General features: G+C 41.2%; 1 protein-coding gene across 1 annotated transcript in view; it reads right to left on the minus strand.

Moving 5' to 3' along the window:
• The window catches only part of SPECC1 (sperm antigen with calponin homology and coiled-coil domains 1), a 217,134-nt gene that overhangs the window by 120,922 nt on the left and 74,870 nt on the right, over positions 1-21,342 (minus strand). The window contains exon 7 of the mRNA XM_030185806.1: positions 20,437-20,612. Coding sequence (XP_030041666.1) covers positions 20,437-20,612 — 176 coding nt within the window. The remainder of the gene's footprint in view (positions 1-20,436; positions 20,613-21,342) is intronic.

Genomic DNA, 21,342 nt, shown 5'->3' on the forward strand with positions numbered 1-21,342 from the left:
TAGTAACTTCATTGTGTGTCCCCTAGTCCTAGTATTTTTGGAAAGAGTAAACAAGTGATTTACCTCTATCCATTCCACTCCACTCAGCATTTTATAGACCTAGAACATAAAAGTAGCCATACTGAGTCAGACTAATGGTCCATCTAGCCCAGTATTCTGTTTTCCAAACAGTGGCCAAGCCGGGTCAAAGTACCTGGCAGAAACCCAAATCGTGGCAACACTCCATACTACAAATCCTCTATCATTTCCCCCCTCAGCTGTCTCTTCTCTAAGCAACGAGCCCTAACCGCTTTAGCCTTTCCTCTTTTCCTCACAGAGAAGTAATCACATCCCTTTATTTTTTTTGTCACCCTTCTCGGTATCTTTTCTAATTCCACTACATCTTTTTTCAGATGTGAACCAGAATGCACACAGTATTCAAGGTGAGGTCGCACCATGGAGTGATACAAAGACATAACATCTCATTTTTGTTTTCCATTCCTTTCCTAACATTCTATTTGCTTTCATAGCTGCCGCTGCACACTGAGCAGAGGGTTTCAATGTATCATCAACAATGACACCTAGATCCTTTTCCTGGGTGGTGACTCAATATGGAACCTTGCATCACGTAGCTATAGTTTGGGTTCCTCTTTCCCACATACATCAGTTTGCACTTGCTCACATTAAACGTCATCTGCCCATTTAGATGCTCAGTTGCCTAGTTCGTAAGTCCTCTTGCAATTTTTCACAATCCTTTGTGATTTAACAACTTTGAATAACTTTGTGACATCAGCAAATTTAACTACCTCACTAGTAATTCCCATTCTAGATCATTTATAAATATGTTAAAAAGCAGTGGTCCAAGCACAGACTCTTGGGGAATCGCACTATCTACTCTTATCCATTGAGAATACTGATCATTTAACCCTACTCTCTTTAACCAGTTCTGAATCACATAGGATACTAACTCCTATCCCACATCTTTCTAATTTCCTCAGGAGTCTTTCATGAGGTACTTTGTCAAATGCCTTTGAAAGTCCAGATACACAATATTGACCAGCTCCACCTTTATCCACATTTACCCCTTCAAAGAAATGTAGATTAGTGAGGCAAGATTTCCCTTGACTAAATCCATGTTGGCTTTGTCTCATTAATCCATGCTTATTTATATGCTCTGTAATTTTGTTCTTTATAAAAATAGTCTCTACCATTTTCCCGGCATTGATGTCAAGCTCACCAGTCTATAATTTCTCAGATCACCTCTGGAACTCTTTTTAAAAATTGGCATTATATTGACCACCCTTCAATCTTCCGGTACCATGTTTGAATGGAAAGAAATTACATATTACTAATAGCAGCTCTGCAAGTTAATTTTTCAATTCTCTCAGTACTCTGGGATGTATACCATCCAATCCAGGCAATTTGCTACACTTCAATTTGTCAAATTGCTCCATCTTCCAGGTTTACAGAGATTTCTTTGTATCAGTTTGTCTGACTAATCAGCACTGAATACAATTTCTGGCACTGGTATCTCTCTCCCACATCTTCCTTGGTGAAAACATTTAATCTCTCCACTATAGCCTTGTCTCCCTGAGTGCCCCTTTTACCCCTTGGTCAAATCAAATCAAATCTTGTATACTGCTAAAATCCCTTTTCACGGTTCTCCACTGAGAATACTGACCATTTAACCCATCTATCGGTCCAATTGATTCTTTTACCACTTTCTTGCTTCTAATATACCTAAACAAGTTTTTACTATGTGTTTTTGCCTCCAACGCAATCTTCTTTTCAAAGTCTCTCTTTTCCTTCCTTATCAGCGCTTTGCATTTGACTTGCCATTCCTTGTGCTGTTTCCTATTATTTTGAGTCGGATCCTTCTTCAATTTTCTGAAGGATTTTCTTTTAGCTCTAATAGTTTCATTCACCAGCTAGTAGAGATGCCAAGAGCACCTGAGAGGGAAGGAAAATCCCCCTGCTTCGAAGATCACCTTAGATACTCTATGGTCAGCACTGAGTCATTTTGCCAGCATTGTTTTGGTGTGCAACCTACAGTGACAGATAATATCCATCGTATTAAGAAATTGGGGGGGGGGGGGGGTCCTTTTACAAAGGCATGCTAGCGTACTTAGCACACACTAAATGCTAGAGATGCCCATAAAGACTATATAAGCGTTTAGCACGTGCTTATTTATAGCACACGCTAAAAATGCTAGCGCACCTTTGTAAATGGACCCCTGGAAGACTTATCTACCCAGCAAACTTTTAAAGTTGGAGAACTTACTTAAGTATGTCAAATTCAGCAATCATCTTTTATGCAAGCTAGATTGATGACTCAATGAATTTTGAGAACTACATAAAACATTTAGGGACCTGTTTACTAAGCCATGCTGGAGGCGCGTTAGCATTTTTAGTGAGCGCCAACCATATGGATGCATATTATGGGCATCTACATAGTTAGCGTGCGCTTATTTTTAGTGTGCACTAAAAACACTAGTGCATCTTAGTAAACAAGGCCCTTAGAGAATTGTTAATTTTCCTCATACTTTAATATCAACTGCTATTTTATTTTATAAGTTCCAGGAAGGAATCCTCAAAATATAACGAAGAGACCTTGCCTCATCGTATTATTTATTTTTTGTCACCTCCTCTAAGAAATCTTCCACACTGGAAAGACAATGCTGGTTGATGCTTCTTCTGATAGTCTAAATGCAACTGCTATTCTGGAAAGATCTCCTCAGTGGAATGTATCCTGAACAATTTGCTAGTTACCTTTGTATACCTCCAAGATAAAGAGTTATTACAATGTTTATTTTTTTACAATCAAGGAAATGTTCCTCTTCTGGAGGCCACTTACACGTTTTCCTGATATTTCTAGATTGACTCGGGGAAGACGGAAATAGTTCTTAGCCCTTAGACAACAAGCATTGGATATTGGAGCAAAGTTCCAGTTGAGAAATCCGTGTAAATGCAAATTTGCTTTCTTCATGATAATCATTCCTATATATTTTATGATCCATCTCAGCTACAATTTCTTCTGGAGGACAAGGGAGATGTTGACAGAGCTATGTAAGTGTCAGATGTATCTTGCTTATCCTATAATACAACTTCTTGTTGTAAGTAGTGCTTCTTCAGTCAGTTTGATTCTTGTCCCCTCTAGGACTTTATTAGCTTTATAGTTATTTCTTTTTGGAAGTTCCTTCATTTTCAAAGTTCTCTCTCTTTGATGTAACTTAATTGCAAAAGAATGCAACTAGAGAAACAGCCAGGATGAGATCAGGAGCAAAACTGGCCCTTTCAAGATTATCACATTCTCCTGGCTCTTGTAGCTCAGTTGTACTCAACTGTTACTTGTGTAATGCTCACATTTTGGGGAAACAACCACGAGCCAAAGTCTCAATATTTCTGTGGTCACCCTTCCCCCACAACTCCAATCAGCCCGGTTCATTCAGAGACTGGCTCCCCTAGCACAGATCCCCCATGGATCTCTCTTTATTCTAAGCTTGCTCAGGTGTGCTCCGGTCAAGACCTGTACCTTAACCACAGAGGGTTCCCAACAGTGACGGCAAATTGATTACAATTTAAAACAAAAATGAAAAAAAAAAAAAGGAGATATGCAAACATCTGTAGTAAAAAAAAACCCAAAAACAACCTTTTATTTTCCTTTTAAAATAACATTTTAAAACCAGAAAAGATGTGCAGCACAATGAAAACAAACAGAGGGAACAGATGTGTGAGCAGCATGGATCCCCTTCCTGCTCCCAGCTGGTGAAGCAGATGTGATGCCGGCAGTGAGGTCATCAGCCTCTATTGTGACATCAAAAGAGTCCAGCATTCCAAGCACAGAGGACCAGAGCAGGGTTCCGTCCTGTTCCTGTACCCACTCCCACAGTACTGGGAATGGAGGTTGAGACAAGACAGAAGGGGTAGGATTCCTACCCCTTCTGTCTTGCCTCCACCTCCACACTTCCTTCTCTCATCATTTTAAACTAAACTTTGCAATTAGGCATGTATGAGAGTCCTGATTTTTAAGAAAGGCCTAGGCTAGGCCCAGCTGTTTCCTCATCTTGTCTGAGCACAGCAAGATCTGATATTCTAGCTATCGACAGTGAAGAAAATAGATTTGCTCTATTAACCAGGCAAACCTTCATATTCTAGTTTCTCTGAAAACCAGGCCTGCTTGAAGGAGAAAGGCTCTCACTTGGTAGCCACTGAACTTCTAATCACCTGGGCTCCAGCTCAGAAATAACAAGAAAGCCAAATCCTGGTTTTTCACAAGGAGACATCTCCTTCCCTTAAAAGGCTTTCGTACAGACCAGGGCCTCGATGCAGAAAGCTGTGTGTTAAAATGGTACAATATGCTCCAGTGACAAGTGTTCTAATGCATATGCTAAAAAAATATATTTACTCCCGATGAAGTATTTACTGTAGCAGTAGTTTGCATGTGCACGCTCAGAAAAAAAACACATATACCACTGTGGTAACACGCAGGCATCTGCTACATTATAAAATGTTTCCCTTCTTGTTAGTGCATGAGAATGGATTAGCTCATGAACTGACAGAAAAGGAGACTCTAATCTCCTACCCCACCCCCCACTCTTAAAAAATGTCTTAGTGGCCCAGCAGAACCCAGACCCTCGACCCCCCAACACTTCAAACAGCAGTTCTGAAGCTCCTGATTCCTCTCTCTCCATGACTCCACATACGTTTCTGGTAGCCTGTGGCCCCTTGTGCCTCCTCCCCCACACAAAATAGGTTAGGATCTTAGGCAGGCTCCCCAACCCCCCTTGCAAAACCCACCCTATGCACAGCATTTCCCACTTAGGCCCCCAGGGAAATTTTTGGGGTGGGGTGAGGGATCAGAATCTAGAGGCCAGAGATATTTGTGATGTTGAGAGAGAGGGAGGTGTAAGAACATGGTGGGGGAAGGCGAATGAGGCGTTCACAGTACAATGGGGAGTGCCTGGGGGGGAGGGAAGGGGCGATGCTCGGCCACCAGGGATTGTGGGCCATCTGAGGTGAAGTGATGCACTCACCTCAGATAACCCCTTTATTCTTGTGCTGAACCTTTAAGTCTGCCCTGAGCTGGCATAAGAGAACTATAAAGGGAATGTGAAACAGCTGAATTCTAGTGCTGTTTTTTTTGTTTTTTTTAAAACATTAGCTGCAATTTGTTATTCAACCATTTTGCATGTGTTGAGTTTGGCCACTGCTTCTGTTCTAGAAGTCTTTCTGCATTGGGAGTAAGATTAACATGGGAAAATCTGGGGTAAACCAATGTACTAATGCACAGCACAGTTTACTGTATCAGCTATCAGGAGAATCAGTCACTATCTCCTTATAACATAAAGCCAGCTAATCCTTTCAAATGCCAATCAAAAAGTTAAAGGAATTGTCCCTATATTTTGCCTTTGATTAAATTTCATATTCCTTGCTCTGAGACAATATTGACACCTAGTGATAACAGCTAGAAACTGCAGCCACTAAACCAGACTTACTAAGCACGGTTTCACACCAATATATTCCAATTCTGCAATCTGCAGAACCACCCACAGCCCTGGTCATTTTCATACCATGACAAAACAGAGAAATGTGTCTGTCTCCAGTAGGGCCCAAAGAGACCTCAGTGATGAGCAAACACTTTTTTTTTTATAGCCAGGTCCTAGAAGGCAGCAAGAGAAGAATGGACTATTAACCCACGAAAATGGAAACCTTTGAAAACTCATGGCAGTGGTATTTCCTTGCCTGGGGAAAGGGTTTCCTGGGTTTATCACTGCAGATTCATGTGTCCTAATCCCACTCACACTTACTTTGCTCCCAGGGCCCAGGAAGGGGATCCTTGATCCCAAAATGACCATCAGGCTCATTTCGAAAGAAAAGGGCACTCATCTTTTGGCACAAATCGGGAGATGGGCGTCCTTCTCTCACGTGCACCCAAATCGGCATAATCGAAAGCTGATTTTGGGCGACCCCAACTGCTTTCCCATCACGGGACGACCAAAGTTCAGGGGGCCGTGTCAGAAGCATAGCGAAGGCGGGACTGGGGCATGCTAACACATGGGCGTCCTCGACCCATAATGGAAAAAAGAAGGGCGTCCCTGATGAGCACTGGGCAACACTACTTTGTCCATTTTTTCTTACAACAAAGCCTCAAAAAGGTGACGAACTGACCAGATGACCACCAGAGGATATCGGGGATGACCTCCCCTTACTCCCCCAGTGGTCACTAACCCCCTCCCACCCTAAAAAAACTGTTTAAGTATTTTGTGCCAGCCTCTATGCCAGCCTCAAATGACAACAGTATGCAGGTCCCTGGAGCAGTTTGAGTGGGTTGCAGTGCACTTCAGGCAGGTGGACCCCAGGCCCCCCCCCCCCACCTGTTACACTTGTGGTGGTAAATGTGAGCACTTCAAAATCCACTACAAACCCACTGTACCCACATGTAGGTGCCCCCCTTCACCCCTTAGGGCTATGGTAGTGGTGTACAGTTGTGGGGAGTGGGTTTTGGGGGGGGGGGGGTTGGGGGGTTCAGCACACAATGTAAGGGAGCTCTGTACCTGGGAGCAATTTCTGAATTTCTGCCGCCTAGGGTGCCCGGTTGGAGTCTTGGCATGTCAGGAGGACCAGTGCACTACGAATGCTGGCTCCTCCGATGACCAAATGGCTTGGATGTGGTTGTTTCTGAGATGGGCGTCCTCAGTTTCCATTATCGGCGAAAATTAGGGACAACCATTTCTAAGGTCGACCTAAATTTTGCAATTTGGGCGTCCACGACCGTATTATAAAAATGAAAGATGGACGCCCATCTTGTTTTGATATTACGGGTTTCCCCACCCCTTTGCCGGGACGTCCTGTGAGGATATCCTCAGGAAAACCTGGGCACCCCTTTCGATTATGCCCCTCCATATGACACAAATTCAACCATACCATTCATCAGCCATTCTCACAGCAAAGTTGTAACATAATTTTTTCCTTTGTAAGACTATGGGTCATCTTTCTTTAGAAGGTAATTCAAAACATACTCAGATTCCTTTGTACTTTTCAATCTTTCGCTGATAAGGTTCTGATGAATTTCAAAAAGCTAAAAACTCCAGGACCGTGATCAGCTTTCACACATCATCTGAACCTGATCAGTCCACTCTAATGAATCTTGATGTACTTCCAGATGGATGGTCTCAAGCACTGCACAATTGTTTTGCAAACATGTTGAAAAGGATTAAAAACAATCTTTTGACCAGATACCTTAATGTGTATAAACTAATGTTTCTCAAACCTGTTCCGGTGACCTCACAGGCAGTCAGGGTATTAGGATATCCTCAGGAGGAATATGCATGAGAGAACTGAATACACAGAGTTTCCATTATATGCAAATTTATTTCATGCATATTTGGTGCAAATCTGTCATATCACCAAATCAGGTTTGGGAAATACAGACTAGGCAACTGACCATATTCAAACAACATGTCTTTGTTAGAACAGAATCAATACTATCCTTGAGCAAAAACTTGTTGAGACTATAAAAGCTAAGAATCAAAATAGCCCAAGCAATATTTAATATAATAGTGGACCACCATACAAGCTGTCAACTCTTGAACCTCAAGAACTTATTTGATGCATCACTGTATAATCATTGGTCCATAAAATATGCTATATTCAAAAATCACACTTTTAAATTTTGCTTATAAAATCCACTATTCAAATATTCAAAAATAAAAAATACTTGGGTGCAATGATCTCCAAATGCATTACTCATCACGATATCTATCAACTGAGTTCTCAACTTGATAACGTCGATGTCCATCAGCAAACTCTTCTACTTAATTCCAACTGACATGATAGCATGTTTCTTCAGAAAACTGCTTCAAAGTGTCTCTTTTCATGAGCTGAACTTGGTCCACCTTGTACAAAAATCAAAATCTACAATATCAGCATTCTTTCTAGAACAAACATTACATTTGTATCCAAGATAGCCATCAGACACCATCAATTAAAACCACAATCACATAACTCAAAAATTCCAATCGGAGAAGGATCTTATAAATAACAGTTCTGAAACCCTTTATAATGATATTAAAGAAAGCCATCTCACTTTCATAGTTAATGTCCAAAATTGCTCTTCATAATTCAATTGCTTATCTCAATCTCCTCTCTTCCAACATGGAAGTATCATATCACCCTTCACTGTACATAATTTTAAATATCATTTTGCTACAGAGGGGCATAATCGAAAGGGACAGTTAGTATTACAAGTTAGTATTACAAGTTTTGCTAAGGATGTCCTTGCAAACGCCCCGGTGGAGTGTCTTTAGTTTCGAAAATTGCCAAAAATCAGAAACGTCCATGTCTGGGGATGTCAAAATTTAAGGATTTGGACGTCCCTGACGGTATTTTCAAAACAAAAGATGAACGTCCATCTTGTTTCTAAAATATGGGTTTCCCCGCTCCTGGATTTGGACGTTTTGAAAGGACGTCCAAATCGCAACTTGGACGTCCCTTTCAAAAATGCCCCTCAGTATGTACTATGTTCATACTTTGGTTCCCCAGGCTCGTAGTCATATCCTCAGTCAGTTAGGAGTACTGTCTGGTTCCTCTGGATAATTTATTGTTTATATCTTTTGAAGGTGTGGTCTCCAGAACTGTATGCAGTACTCTAAATGGGGGTCTCACCAGAGACTTAAACAGGGGCACTATCACCTTTTTTTTCCTGCTGGCCATTCATTTCCCTATACACCCAAGCATCCTTCTGGCTTTTGCTGTTGTCTTTTCTACCTAACTGACCATTTTAAGGTAATCATATATGAACACACCCCAAGTCCCACTCTTCTTTGGTACACAGTAATTTACCCACTATCCTGTACTGCTCCCTCAGGTTTTTGCAGCCAGATGCATGACTCTGCATTTTTTTACCATTAAATCTTAGCCACCAAGTTCTAGTCTATTCTTCATGCTTTGCTAGCTCCCTCTTCATGCTATCTACACCCTAGGGGTGTCTACCCAATTGCAGATTTTAGTATCATCCACAAAGAGGCAAACCTTATCAGACAGCCCTTCCACAAAACTGCTCATAAAAATGCTAAAAAAAAGGCAGACCAAGAACTAATGCCCGCAGCACACCACTGGCAACATCCCTTTCCTCCGTGTAAACTCCATTTACTATACCACCCTTTGTCACTCGACCAGTTCCTAACCTAGTCGGTTATTTTAGTGCTCATACCAAGAGCACTTGGTTTATTTATGTCTCCTATGCAGAACTGTGTCAAAGGTTTTGCTAAAATATAAGTACATCACATCTAGTGCTTTCCCTCAATCCAACTGTGTGGTCACACAGTCAAAAAAAATTGAACATATTTGTCTTAGACCTGCCTCTAGTAAAACCATGCTGCCTCAGGTTCTGCAAGCCATGACGTTCCACAAAACAGATCTCTCTATCATCAAAATTCATATGAAATTTCAATTCACATCTCTGGTGTTGAGCAAAATGTGGAAATCTCCTAAGCTAGCTAATTCATCCTTCCTTATCAGAAGTCATCAGTGTATTTTTACCATAATACCACAGAGTCTTTGAATGGGTTTAGTCTCTAAATGGATTTTTTCAAATTTGCCAATGAATAAATTGGCACTATCAGATGCCATTGTGGCACCCATAGCGGTGCCTCTGATTTAAGGAATGACTGAGTGTTTTACTCTGAAACAGTCGGCTTGATTGTTAGTAAGGATACCCTGTTGCTTACCAGTCTCTACGACTGAGGGTATTCTTTTCTGAATTTTATCTGTGGTGTTGTTTAATGGTGTATAAAAGGTTGTTTTCATTTAACTAATACAGAATTTCTTTTGGTAATCAGTTCTATCATGATTACCACTGTATCACTTTTGTTAGGCAGCTTTACTATTTTTGAATCATCTTTCAGATCTTGTAATGCACAATTCTCTTATTTGGTTAAGTTATGATAAATTACATTACATAGTGGTCTTATATTCTGCAATAGCCTTTGAAGTTCAATATGGATAACACAAAGAGTACCAGAACAATTTATCTGGGATAAACAACAAAGCTAAACATATAATATATTTCTTAAATAAAAAAGTTTTAAGTTGCTTATGAAAACTGCAGTATTCCTCTTGGGAACGCACAAAAGAAGGAAAGGAATTCCAAACGGAAGCAGCCTGATAGGACAGCGATGACGATAACTGTCTAAAAACGTGATTGAATTTACAGACTGGAATTGTAATACTAATTGACCCTGTAGTAGCTGCTTATCCAAAACTGAAAAGAAGTTAGACAAATAGGAGGGAGTGGTACCATACAGGGATCGAAGAACTAACGTACATAATTTAAAATTAACCCTCGTCATGACCGGTAACTGATGAAGTTTGTAAAACAAGGTTTAACTGAATTAATCAGGCATAGGCAGCTCCTTGTGACTCTGGGCAAGTCACTTAACCCTCCATTGCCCCAGGTACAAATAAGTACCTGTATAATATGTAAGCCGCATTGAGCCTGCCATGAGTGGGAAAGCGTGGGGTACAAATGTAACAAAAAAATAAAATAATTAGCCATCTTCAATGACTATATTACCCTTATGGCAAGTTTTTGGTCTTTGAGAGTAATAATGACTGAACTACAAGCTTAAATGATGGTAATTCAAAATATTTCTGAATAATTTGCAATTTCCTTAATAAAAGGGAAGAGCTGTGAACAATCTCCCCCCCACACACACACATTTACAAAGCCATGTGACAATGCTGACAGTCCAGTCAAAGTGAGTGGGCTGTGTCGACAATACCACTTTGTAAACAGGGGTGTTATTTACTTAACTAAACAATGAGCTATCTACCTTGACCCCTAAAAAATGAGTAGAAGATTCAAATTTAAATTCAGAATTTCTAATAATGAATTGTTCTTTTCCCATGATGTCCTTAACAAGGCCTAACCATAAAAATTTGTTTTTTCCTGGTTATGTTTCAAACAAAAACTCAAAGCCCACTGTTCAATAGTCTCTAGTCTCAATACACAATTGAATTCTTTGCACCATTTTAGAATGTTCTCTAGAAACCAGCATTAGTTTAGTAATATCGTTGGCATATATGAAAGAGGGAACTGCATACTAATAAGTGCTTTTCCCAAAGGTTGCAATAAAAGGTTGACTAGAATGGAGAGAGGGGGAGCCCTGTGGGACTCCACAGACAGGTGTCCAAGTTTCCAATAAGACCCCCTGCTTCTTAACTCTATAAAACTTTGTTTCTCTAGAAACCCCTTAAACCAACACTACCCCTCTAACACCAAAACTATCCAACAAATATAATACCTCATGATCAACAAGGTCAAATGCACTTGATAGGTTGAACTGAATTACCACAGCACACTGTGCATGACTCAGCAAATACCTCCCATGTGCAATTAAGGCACCCAAAACAGTATTGGTATTATATCCCTTACGAAATCCCAATTGAGAAGAATGTCACAAATCAAATTTGCCTAAGTAATCCTCTAGTTGCATCATGACCCAACCCTCCATAAATTTGATCAACAACAGTATTGAGGCAACCGGTCTATAATTCGACACTTCATGCAAATTACCCTTAGAATCTTTTGGTATTGGTATCAAAACAATATTGCCACCAGTCACAGGAAATAGGCCCCCGTCTACGGCTGTTGTTCATCCATTCAACCATAAGTACAAAAAAAAAACAACAAAAAGGAAGACGCAGATCTCAATCTTGCAGGGCAAACATCCAATATGTAGTTTTTGCCTATCTACCCAACAATCTTTTAACCATATCCACATCAATATATTCAAAATTGTCCCAAACTTTGTCTACCGGTACATTCAAATCTTTACCCAATATAGCAAATCCACATCATTTACTTGCCTTCATAAGGTTTCTATTTTATGCTTCAAATATTGAGCTAGATCATTAAATGATGGAAAAGATATATTCTCAGATCTAACCAGATGATTCAGTCCATAATGAATTAACCACCTTAAAAATTATTTTTCTTATCCAAAGTTTTGGTACTATTTATATGGGACATGCAGGTCATGAACCACAAAATAACTTTACAGTAACTGAGAATTATGAGCAAAGCTAGGCCTCTGTGAACAGGCTATGAACAGGTTAAGAGTCACTGAGAAGCTAAATAACAAGAATTACACAGAATATGAAACTCATGTCAGCTTGCCCTTCTGTTGGAGAGACAGGCAGATATGGAGTCATAACAGAGATATGTGTGGCAGGAGAATGAAGTAATGTAAGGGACATTTGCTGCTGACCATGAAAGCAGACAATGAAGGGACACAACTTTGGTTGCTGGGAAGATGGTTTTTGCAATGTAGGATAACCTTACTGACTTACTTATGATAAGCAAATATGTTATGAAGAACTTTGCTTCTGTAAGATAGAATTTACTAGAATATGCTGACTTTGTACTTCCAATACTAGCCTATGAGAGAATAGGGTATAAAAGGAGAATCATGGACAGAGGCAATCAGAGCGATAATGTCAGAGGTCACGTTTGTGTCCCGGTTGCTGTCTCATATGAGAATTAATTATATTATGTATTCTAATTGTAGTCCTGATTGGTAAGTGTAATAAACAATTACTGATTATTCTCATATTACTAAAGCCTTCTGTGTCTTTCTGACTCTCTGCCTGGTGGCGTTAGGACCATAATCCCTGGAGTCCTGGACATTCCAGGTTACAGGTAACTAGTACCTTTATACCTGGGAGAGGGCAGAAAGATAAATATTACCAATTAATTTAGAATAGTATTCCCACCTTTTCAATGAAATAGTATACTTATATTTATGAATAGCATGCCTCCACTTAATCTTATTGTCCTCAGACTGACATTTTCTACATACCCTCTCTAACATTGTCATCTCTTCAGAAAATCTTTGATTTTGTTTTCTTTTAAAGAGTACTGATTTTCTTCAGCACTACTTTTTCAAATATTGTGATCAATGGGTTGGTAGGACCCAATGGTTTTCACTTAGATTCCCTTCCCTTACAACACAGGTTTCACATAAACCCACCAGTTTCCTTGAAAATAAATCAATGATATTGAGTTTTCTGAAAAATTTGAATAAGTGAACTTCTGGTGCTGAAAGCATTGCGTCAGAACCACCAACAGGTCAGGTTAAGAAAACCCCCAACATAGCCCAAATCAGGTACAAAAGAGTAGGGATGGACCAAGAAATCTCTCCAGCCGATGGTATGTTGAAGTAACTTTATTCAGCACAGTTGGGACAAAGGAAAGGCCCTTTGCCAAAACACTATCCTCAGCCTCTGAAAACAAACATTTTGCAATAAATTAACTTCTAGTTTGCGTTAAGAGGGGCCTTATGATCTCCACTTCCCCCCACCCCCCTCTTGTGGGATGAAAACATTTCCTCTCTTCTAGACCTATTTTCTTGGCAGTATCTAACAAGGTCTTCTTCCCCAAATCTTGTCATTACAAAATTCCCTTTTGGAATATTCTGTGGTGGAAGGGTATTAAAAAGGGAAGCTAATGGATCGTAGTACTCTGTCTTTCTTTTTCTCCGTCTTTCAAAATTAGCATCACCCTCTATGAATACATCATCCACACTATCTTCTTAGTCACAAATCTCATCTGTTTCTTATTTTTGAATGGTGTGGTTCTTGGACTTATTCCATGAATAAATAAAGCCATTCCTATAGTCCATGTCATCTCTTTTAAACATACCGGGGTAAATATTCAGCCGATTCTGGTCAGTGTCTTTTTGGATGAAGGCAGGATATTCAATGCCAGGCCATCTTTGGGCAACTGGAATTGAATATCTGGTTTGTGCCTTATCTGGTTAAGTAGGATAGCCAGCACTTAACTGCCTAAATCAAATTGCATAAAGATAGAACCAAGTTTTATGTGGTCTGATTTGTCCGGTTAACTTAGAAGGTTAGGAGGAATGACTGCTTAATATCTCATTTTATGAGAAGTTAGTATTTAAAGTTAATGGTATTTTAATGTTGGGTTTATGTAATTCCCCAGGGATTGTCCTGGCTTCTTGACTGTGACCTGCTTGGAACTGTGAGGTGTTAGCGGGATATAGTTAGAAATCTAATGCAATAAAGGTTTCAGAACTGTTATTTGTAACATTCTGTTTTGGTTGGACTTTTGAGTCATATGACAACATCCAAGGGCCATCTTTTCTTTTTTTTTTGTTACATTTGTACCCCGCGCTTTCCCACTCATGGCAGGCTCAATGCGGCTTACATGGGGCAATGGAGGGTTAAGTGACTTGCCAGAGTCACAAGGAGCTGCCTGTGCCTGAAGTGGGAATCAAACTCAGTTTCCCAGGACCAAGTCCACCACCCTAACCACTAGGCCACTCCTCCACTTGGATGCAAGAATGTTCTTGTAGAAAGAATGCTGCTGCCTAATAATTTTTTATTTTTTTGCATAGAAAGTGGACAGAGTATTTCTGATGCAGAGACTTTCCTTGGAGAAGTTTTTTGATGAAACATATCATGTTAGAGTTGGTGTTATTAAGTAGAAGAGTTTGACTGGAATCAATGATCTTCAAATGTAGTAGTCTTCACATCCATGCAGCTAAGTATGTTTGTTTTTGAATATTTGAAGACAGGATTGTGTAGGCAATATTTTTTTAAGTGTGAACTTTGTATATAACAGCTTTGAGGAGCCGATGATTATATAGTGACGAGTCAATAAGTTGTTGAGGTTCAAGACTTGACTGAGTTGGGCTCTTTGATAGCTTGTTAGGATACAGACAGAGCTTCAGCGTGGTGTATGTATTTCATACATTGCCTTGTGGAAGGGTCAAAATAGTTCCACGTAAAGTCTTAAGTAAAAGTATCCTAATAGGAGAAACAACGCAGAGTTACAAGTCACAGAACAAGGCCTTATTACAAACATGTAGCAGAACATCTCCCTCTGCTGTAGTGTTTTCTCCCAGTAGGAGGCATTCTGCCCAGCTGAAGGGGCTTTATCTGTTCTACTGAATCCCAGGAGAGATGAGGGGCCAAACATGACTCCACAGTGTCAGCTGGCAGAGATGAGAACTCTGTAAAAACAAGAAGGAAAGGCTGTTACAGTACATCCAGCAAAGTGCCAAGTGCACACACAGTATCTTCATGTTCAACAAAAATGGTCCTATTTAACTATTTAATAATAAAGACCTTTTTTATATGCATGGCGCATATTCACCTGCACCACACCATCTCTTGCTATTCCAATACGGAGACCCTCACACAGCTCTGCCATACACCTCACTCCTACACCATGGTACTGAACCCCCCCTGCCCCGCCTTCCGAACACACAGCTCTGCCAATTCACCTCACTCGTGCCATGCAGTAACCCCTACTATTCCAGCACCAAGACCCTCGCACATACATAGTTCTTTCTGCCAATGCAGCACTCCTTACTATTCCAGTACTGAGTCACACAGAGTCCATGCACCTCACTCCTGTCCTGCAGCATTCCCTGCTCTTTTTTATTTGTACATAAGCATTTCCACCTGGTGAATGTTCAGGGTGGCTATAGGGAGCCTTGCTTTTATAAAGCTATAGCCCTGATCAGTAAGAAGGACAATGCCATTGACACATTAAGATTTAGGAGACTTGTTAGTTTATCAAACATCTTCCTTTATCCCCTTTTTTGGTATATCTGATATTCTGTTTTGAGTGTCAGTCCTGGTTTTCTCTTTGTAACGTGTCAAGTCACAGTGAACATGACAAGGAAAGCTAGACAATGTCCAGGAACAATGTTTACTGTAACATCTAAGACTTGACACAAGTCGTGTTTCGGCCACTAGGGCCTGCCTCAGGAGTCTTCTCTGGATGTGTTCTAAATGTGGTAGTTTTCTGTTTGACAGTATAAAATCTAACGCGATATTTTATGAGGTGAGAACTTCTATCATACGAAATAATATCACACGAGGTGTGGATTTTATACTGTCAAACCGAAAGCTATTACATTTAGATACATCCAGAGAAGACTCCTGAGACAGGCCCTAGTGGCCGAAACTCGACTCGTGTCAAGACTTTGGATGTTACAATAAAACTTTGCTCCTGGACATTGTCTAGCTTTCCTTTGTCATCTTCGTTGTGACCGACACATTTGTGCGATTGTGAAGGTTCCTGTTCTTCTGTCCCTTTGGTTTCTCTTTGTAATATCATCTTAGTCACTTGTTACAAGAATTGTAGTGCAAACTGATGTTTCTGTACTCTGGGGAGTCTTGGCACATTTATGGGAAGGGAAAGGGAAATGGGACTTGATATACTGCCTTTCTGAGGTTTTTGCAACTACATTCAAAGCGGTTTACATATATTCAGGTACTTATTTTGTACCAGGGGCAATGGAGGGTTAAGTGACTTGCCCAGAGTCATAAGGAGCTGCAGTGGGAATCAAACTCAGTTCCCCAGGATCAAAGTCCACTGCACTAACCACTAGGCTATTCCTCCACTCTGTCCAGCTCCTCTGAAGAGGGAGGCTTCTAGTACAGAGTCATGGCTCAGCAGTGAGTGCTACATCCAAAGTTCAGAGAAGCAAGAGGCCCTTAGATATGGGAGCAGTAGCAAAGGATGAACAGTGGCAGCAGCGTAACTTAAAGAGAGACTGCAAAAGTGTTAGCTAGTCCCGTTCCCCCTGAATTAGCATGCAGAGGGCACTCTCAGGGAATAGAAGAGGGGCAGCACAGAGGTGTGAGGAGTGCCAGCAGCTAGGGAAGAACTTTGAAGGTCGGTGGCTGTAGGCAATGAAGACTGGAAGGGGAGAGGAAACAGATGTCTGGGGCCAAAAGATTCAAATATGGGATTGGTGACTGAAAGTACTGGCTATGTGTTCCAAGGAAAAGGTGCAGCTTTCAAACTTATCAGAGGATGTCCCAGGGCTGGCAAAGAGAAGATGGCTGTCAGCTTGGTAAACGAATAGCTCAGCAAAGTTAGGGGTATTTTATTTCCTTTAAAAGTGCTGCTCAGCGCTTGTTACTATAGTTTTAGCACTAGACAAGAACTGGTTGATGAAAATGTTCTTCAAGAATAACGATAAGACTTTTTGGGGGCTTTTAAATCCAGATTTTTCTGGACATTTCCAGAAATACTTGTAAGTAATGGCGCCAATTTTTATTGTTAAAGACAGGTGTAATTCACATTGACGCTACATTTTATTTGCGATATCCTTGTAAACGTGTAGTTAGATACAAGTCTGTTAAGAATGTGTTTTTTTGAACCTTCCCATCTCAGAGCTTTTCTCACAATGAAGCGGGTCACAGGGGTTTAGATGTTTTTTATTTTTTGTTACATTTGTACCCCGCGCTTTCCCACTCATGGCAGGCTCAATGCGGCTTACATGTTATTCTTGTGACTAGCTGCTCTATTCTGAATTTATTGGAATTTATTGTTCCACTATCAATAGTGTTGGATCCATTAATGTGGACTTGAGTTAACTTATTATGTTAATTATTTCTTAGATTATAAATTTGATTTTGTTACTTTTTATTATGTGGGAAGTTTTACTTTTCTGTACAAGTTGATTACTTGGTTGTAATGATTTAAAATTAGTGATAAATAAAAAAAGTTTAAAGAAAATTCTGCTCATCAAAAAAACCCCACCATTTGTTTCTTCTAAGTAAAAATAATGGTCTACAAAGTTGTAGTTAAGACCACCCGTGAGTAGCTTGTAAGAGTTATCTTGCCTTCTTTAGGTCAGTAAACAGTACTGTTACACAGAATTAGAATGATGGATGAAGAAGCTGTTCAGTGATCTGAGATACCGTAGTCTTGTTGGGGTTTGGCTTTAAGACTTTGTGTTTCTAACCAAGAAGCAAGGTATTGGTTCATTAGTGATGGAGTGGAGGAGTGGCCTAGTGGTTACAGCACCGGTCTTGACATCCAGAAGTGGCCGGTTCAAATCCCACTGCTGCTCCTTGTGATCTTGGGCAAGTCACTTAACCCTCCATTGCCTCAGCTACAAGCTTAGATTGTGAGCCCCCCTGGGACAGAGAAATATCCAGTGTACCTGAATGTAACTCACCTTGAGCTACTACTGAAAAAGGTGTGAGCAAAATCCAAATAAATAAATAATACAGAGTCCTGGAGGCCCTTTGGTGCCATTGGTGGAGGAGTGGCCTAGTGGTTAGGATGGTGGACTTTGGTCCTGGGGAACTGAGGAACTGAGTTCAATTCCCGGCACAGGCAGCTCCTTGCGACTCTGGGCAAGTCACTTAACCCTCCATTGCCTGCCGCATTGAGCCTGCCATGAGTGGGAAAGCGCGGGGTACAAATGTAACAAAAATAAAAATAAAATACATCTCAGTTAAAGAAGGAGCTGGGGAGGGTATGAGACAGTTATACTTTCAAGTTCAAAGGCCCTATATCTGAGAATGAGAGAGAAATGCATCTAGTGAGCACTTTAGTGTTAAGTTTCATAGTATTTGATCATCATAATTTTAAATGTTTTCTGTTCTTCTGCCAAGGCAGCATTTCCCATTTCTGTCCTGGAGGCACCCTTAGCCTGTCAGGTTTTCAGGATTGCTGCAATGACTATGCACAAGAGAGAGATGCAAATATAGTCTCCAATATATTCATAGTGGCAATACTGAAAATGGCTAGGTTTACCTACAGAACAGATTAGGAAATGCTGTGCAAAAGGTAAGATGCATAATTTATAAAGAAAAAAAAAAATCTAGGCAGATGGTACTTCCCCTTTAATTAATGGCTGCCTTCTAGAATCTCCATCCCTCACCTGTGTCATTCCTCTCTGCACATGCACCTAAGGCTGCAGCTGCACACTGCTGATTCACAAAGCAGACATGCACACACAAAGCACACAGGGCACACGGAACAGACAGGCATGTTTCACATATATGCACACTGAACTGAGTTGAGGGACTCCAGCAGAGTCTGGTACAAGCCCGGCAACTTCCTGCTTGTCACTGTCTTAAGCACTGAAGTAAGCCCAAAAGCTGTAACCAGGATTCCCAAGTCCTGCAATCCCTACAACAAACAAAAGACAGCACTGGCCACCTGGCTTGTCCAGTCACTCCAGTGCAATGTCCCAGAGGTGTTCAGAAGCAGAGAGTTTGCTAACGGAGTCTAGTGTTTTCTCTCCATTCTGATTGGCTTAGCTTGATGTCACTCGACCAAGCATTATCCATTTATAGGACCATAATCCCCCTTCAGTTTTAATTTGACTTCTAAGTGCTTGTTTTAGGCCAATCCAAACCACCCCCAAAATGTTTCTATTTATAGATTTAGAGCACATATTAGTCACATTAGTTTTCAGAGATTCTTACCTTTTGGGGGGAAAATTTTGGGTCACCCACTGATGGCATCATCAGGACATTCTGTAAACTCCACATTCAAGAACTCAGTTTTATTTTCTTCATTAGAACAACTATAAACCTTAAACCAGACAGGAGCCAGCAAAGGCCTGAAGCCATTCAGAACAACTAAGAATGGCAGACTCGGGCAGGGTGCTTGACAGGACCCTTTGGCCCTGCGGGGAGGCAGCTACAGGTGGCTCTTCACTTGAACAGAAGCTGTTGAGATTCAGTTCCTGCAAGAACCGCTCCTAGAATCTCCCTCTCGCCTTCAGACACTAATCTGACCTCAGGAGATCTTGGGGCTCCCTACAGAAAGCCGCCTCCTGGTTTCCCCGACCTGAAGCAGTTTCTCGCAGGATTCTGCGCATCGGGCTGTGTAGCTCGTCAGCTTATCCGGGTCACTGCTGAAGAGAGGCAGCAGATAATAGGACAGACAGAGAAGCAGACATGGACAGACACAGACATCAGCAAGCCCTGAATTTACTGGGTAGCAAAAGATAGCATTATGCATGCATTCAGGACCCATTGTAATACTCCTTATTAACCCTCTAGTCAAAATAAAGGGTTCCTCACTCAAATGGTGCAAAGTTTACGCATTTACTGAATGCCCCTCATTTCAACTGGAACCACATCACTAAGAAATAAAGTGCAAGAGGAAGGATTCTGGACCCTGGGAACAAAATGCAACAACAGGGGATACTTCATACTCGAGAGAGCAAGGGACACATACAATGGCAACCCCCTCCCCCCTCACATTATGAAGGCTTTCTTCCCAGGACATTTGTTGGTTAAAGAGAGGCACAGGACCTTATGCTCACAACAGATTCACACAATAGGGAAATTCATTTTTTCTACACAGAAACGGCTAAATCACTGGGGACTATGAAAATAGATATTAGGCGCTGCATATAAGGATTTCTTATATTTCTGTTGTAATGCACTCTTGTTATGTACGTCTTCAGCATCAAGTCACAGGGTTACAAACCGTCAAGGTAGCATGTGTGCTGCCTGGCTGCCGAGTACAGCTTCGCGGAGAGGAACCAATGAATGAGAAAACACATTAGAGGAGGAAACACACGATGGGGAACACAACCAAAAAAGATGGGGCAACACACCAGCACACCAAGCTAGCATCGAGCAAAGGGCTTTGGCACTGACCTGCTTGTCCTCACTGCTTCCAGCTCCTCTTGCAGTCTACTGCTCTTCTCCTCCTCCTCCCGCAGCTTCTGTTTCACCGCTCGCAGCTCCTGTTGAGCCTCGCTCTTTATATCATTCGCCACCACCACCGCAGTCTGCAGGTCAGCCTGAAAGATCCTCCATTCCTCCATTTCTTTCTGAAAGGCACAGACAGACAGCATGACCCACTTTACCTGTATGGTTCAGTAGGTGCGAAAGGCGACAGCTCTTATGATTTTCTCATGCTGGTGCTGTCTGCCCCAGAAAGCACAAATTACTAGCAGTCAAGGAAAAGAAAAGAAAGTAGGTACTGCTGGGGTTTTCTGCTGTCTATCAGTATGGAGCAATTCTAATCTTTCTCTCCCCTTCTCTCTCCAAGCCAACCCACTTCCTCCCACCAGGGATATAACACAATAATAAGTGGGAAGGTGGCTTGATTGATATTTAAAAAAAAAAAAAAAAAAAAAAGGGCATGTAGGCGCCTACGCATGTCCAACGTGCAACAAATTGGAACTACTTCCCGGCTACCGCATGCCCCGGGCGGTAATTCCATTTTTGACGTGCGTCCAAGACGCACGGTAGAAAATATTTTCTATTTTCTACCGCGTGGCGCTTACCCGGCTGTAATTGGCAATGTACACACGCCGACGCTTACCTCCTGGTTAGCATGTGACACCTTACCACAAGTCGATGGGTGGTGGTAAGGTCTCAGGCCGAAAATGGACGGGTGTTGGTTTTAATTTTGCCACACATCCATTTTCGGCCACAAAAAAAAAAAAAAGAGGCCTTTTTTTTCCAGGAGTGCTGAAAGATGGACCTGCGTGCGTTCAAAACACACGCCTACACCAGTGCAGGCCATTTTTTGATGCACCTTAGTAAAAGGGCCTC

The sequence above is a fragment of the Microcaecilia unicolor genome, chromosome 13, assembly GCF_901765095.1.
Source record: "Microcaecilia unicolor chromosome 13, aMicUni1.1, whole genome shotgun sequence".
NCBI lineage: Eukaryota > Metazoa > Chordata > Amphibia > Gymnophiona > Siphonopidae > Microcaecilia > Microcaecilia unicolor.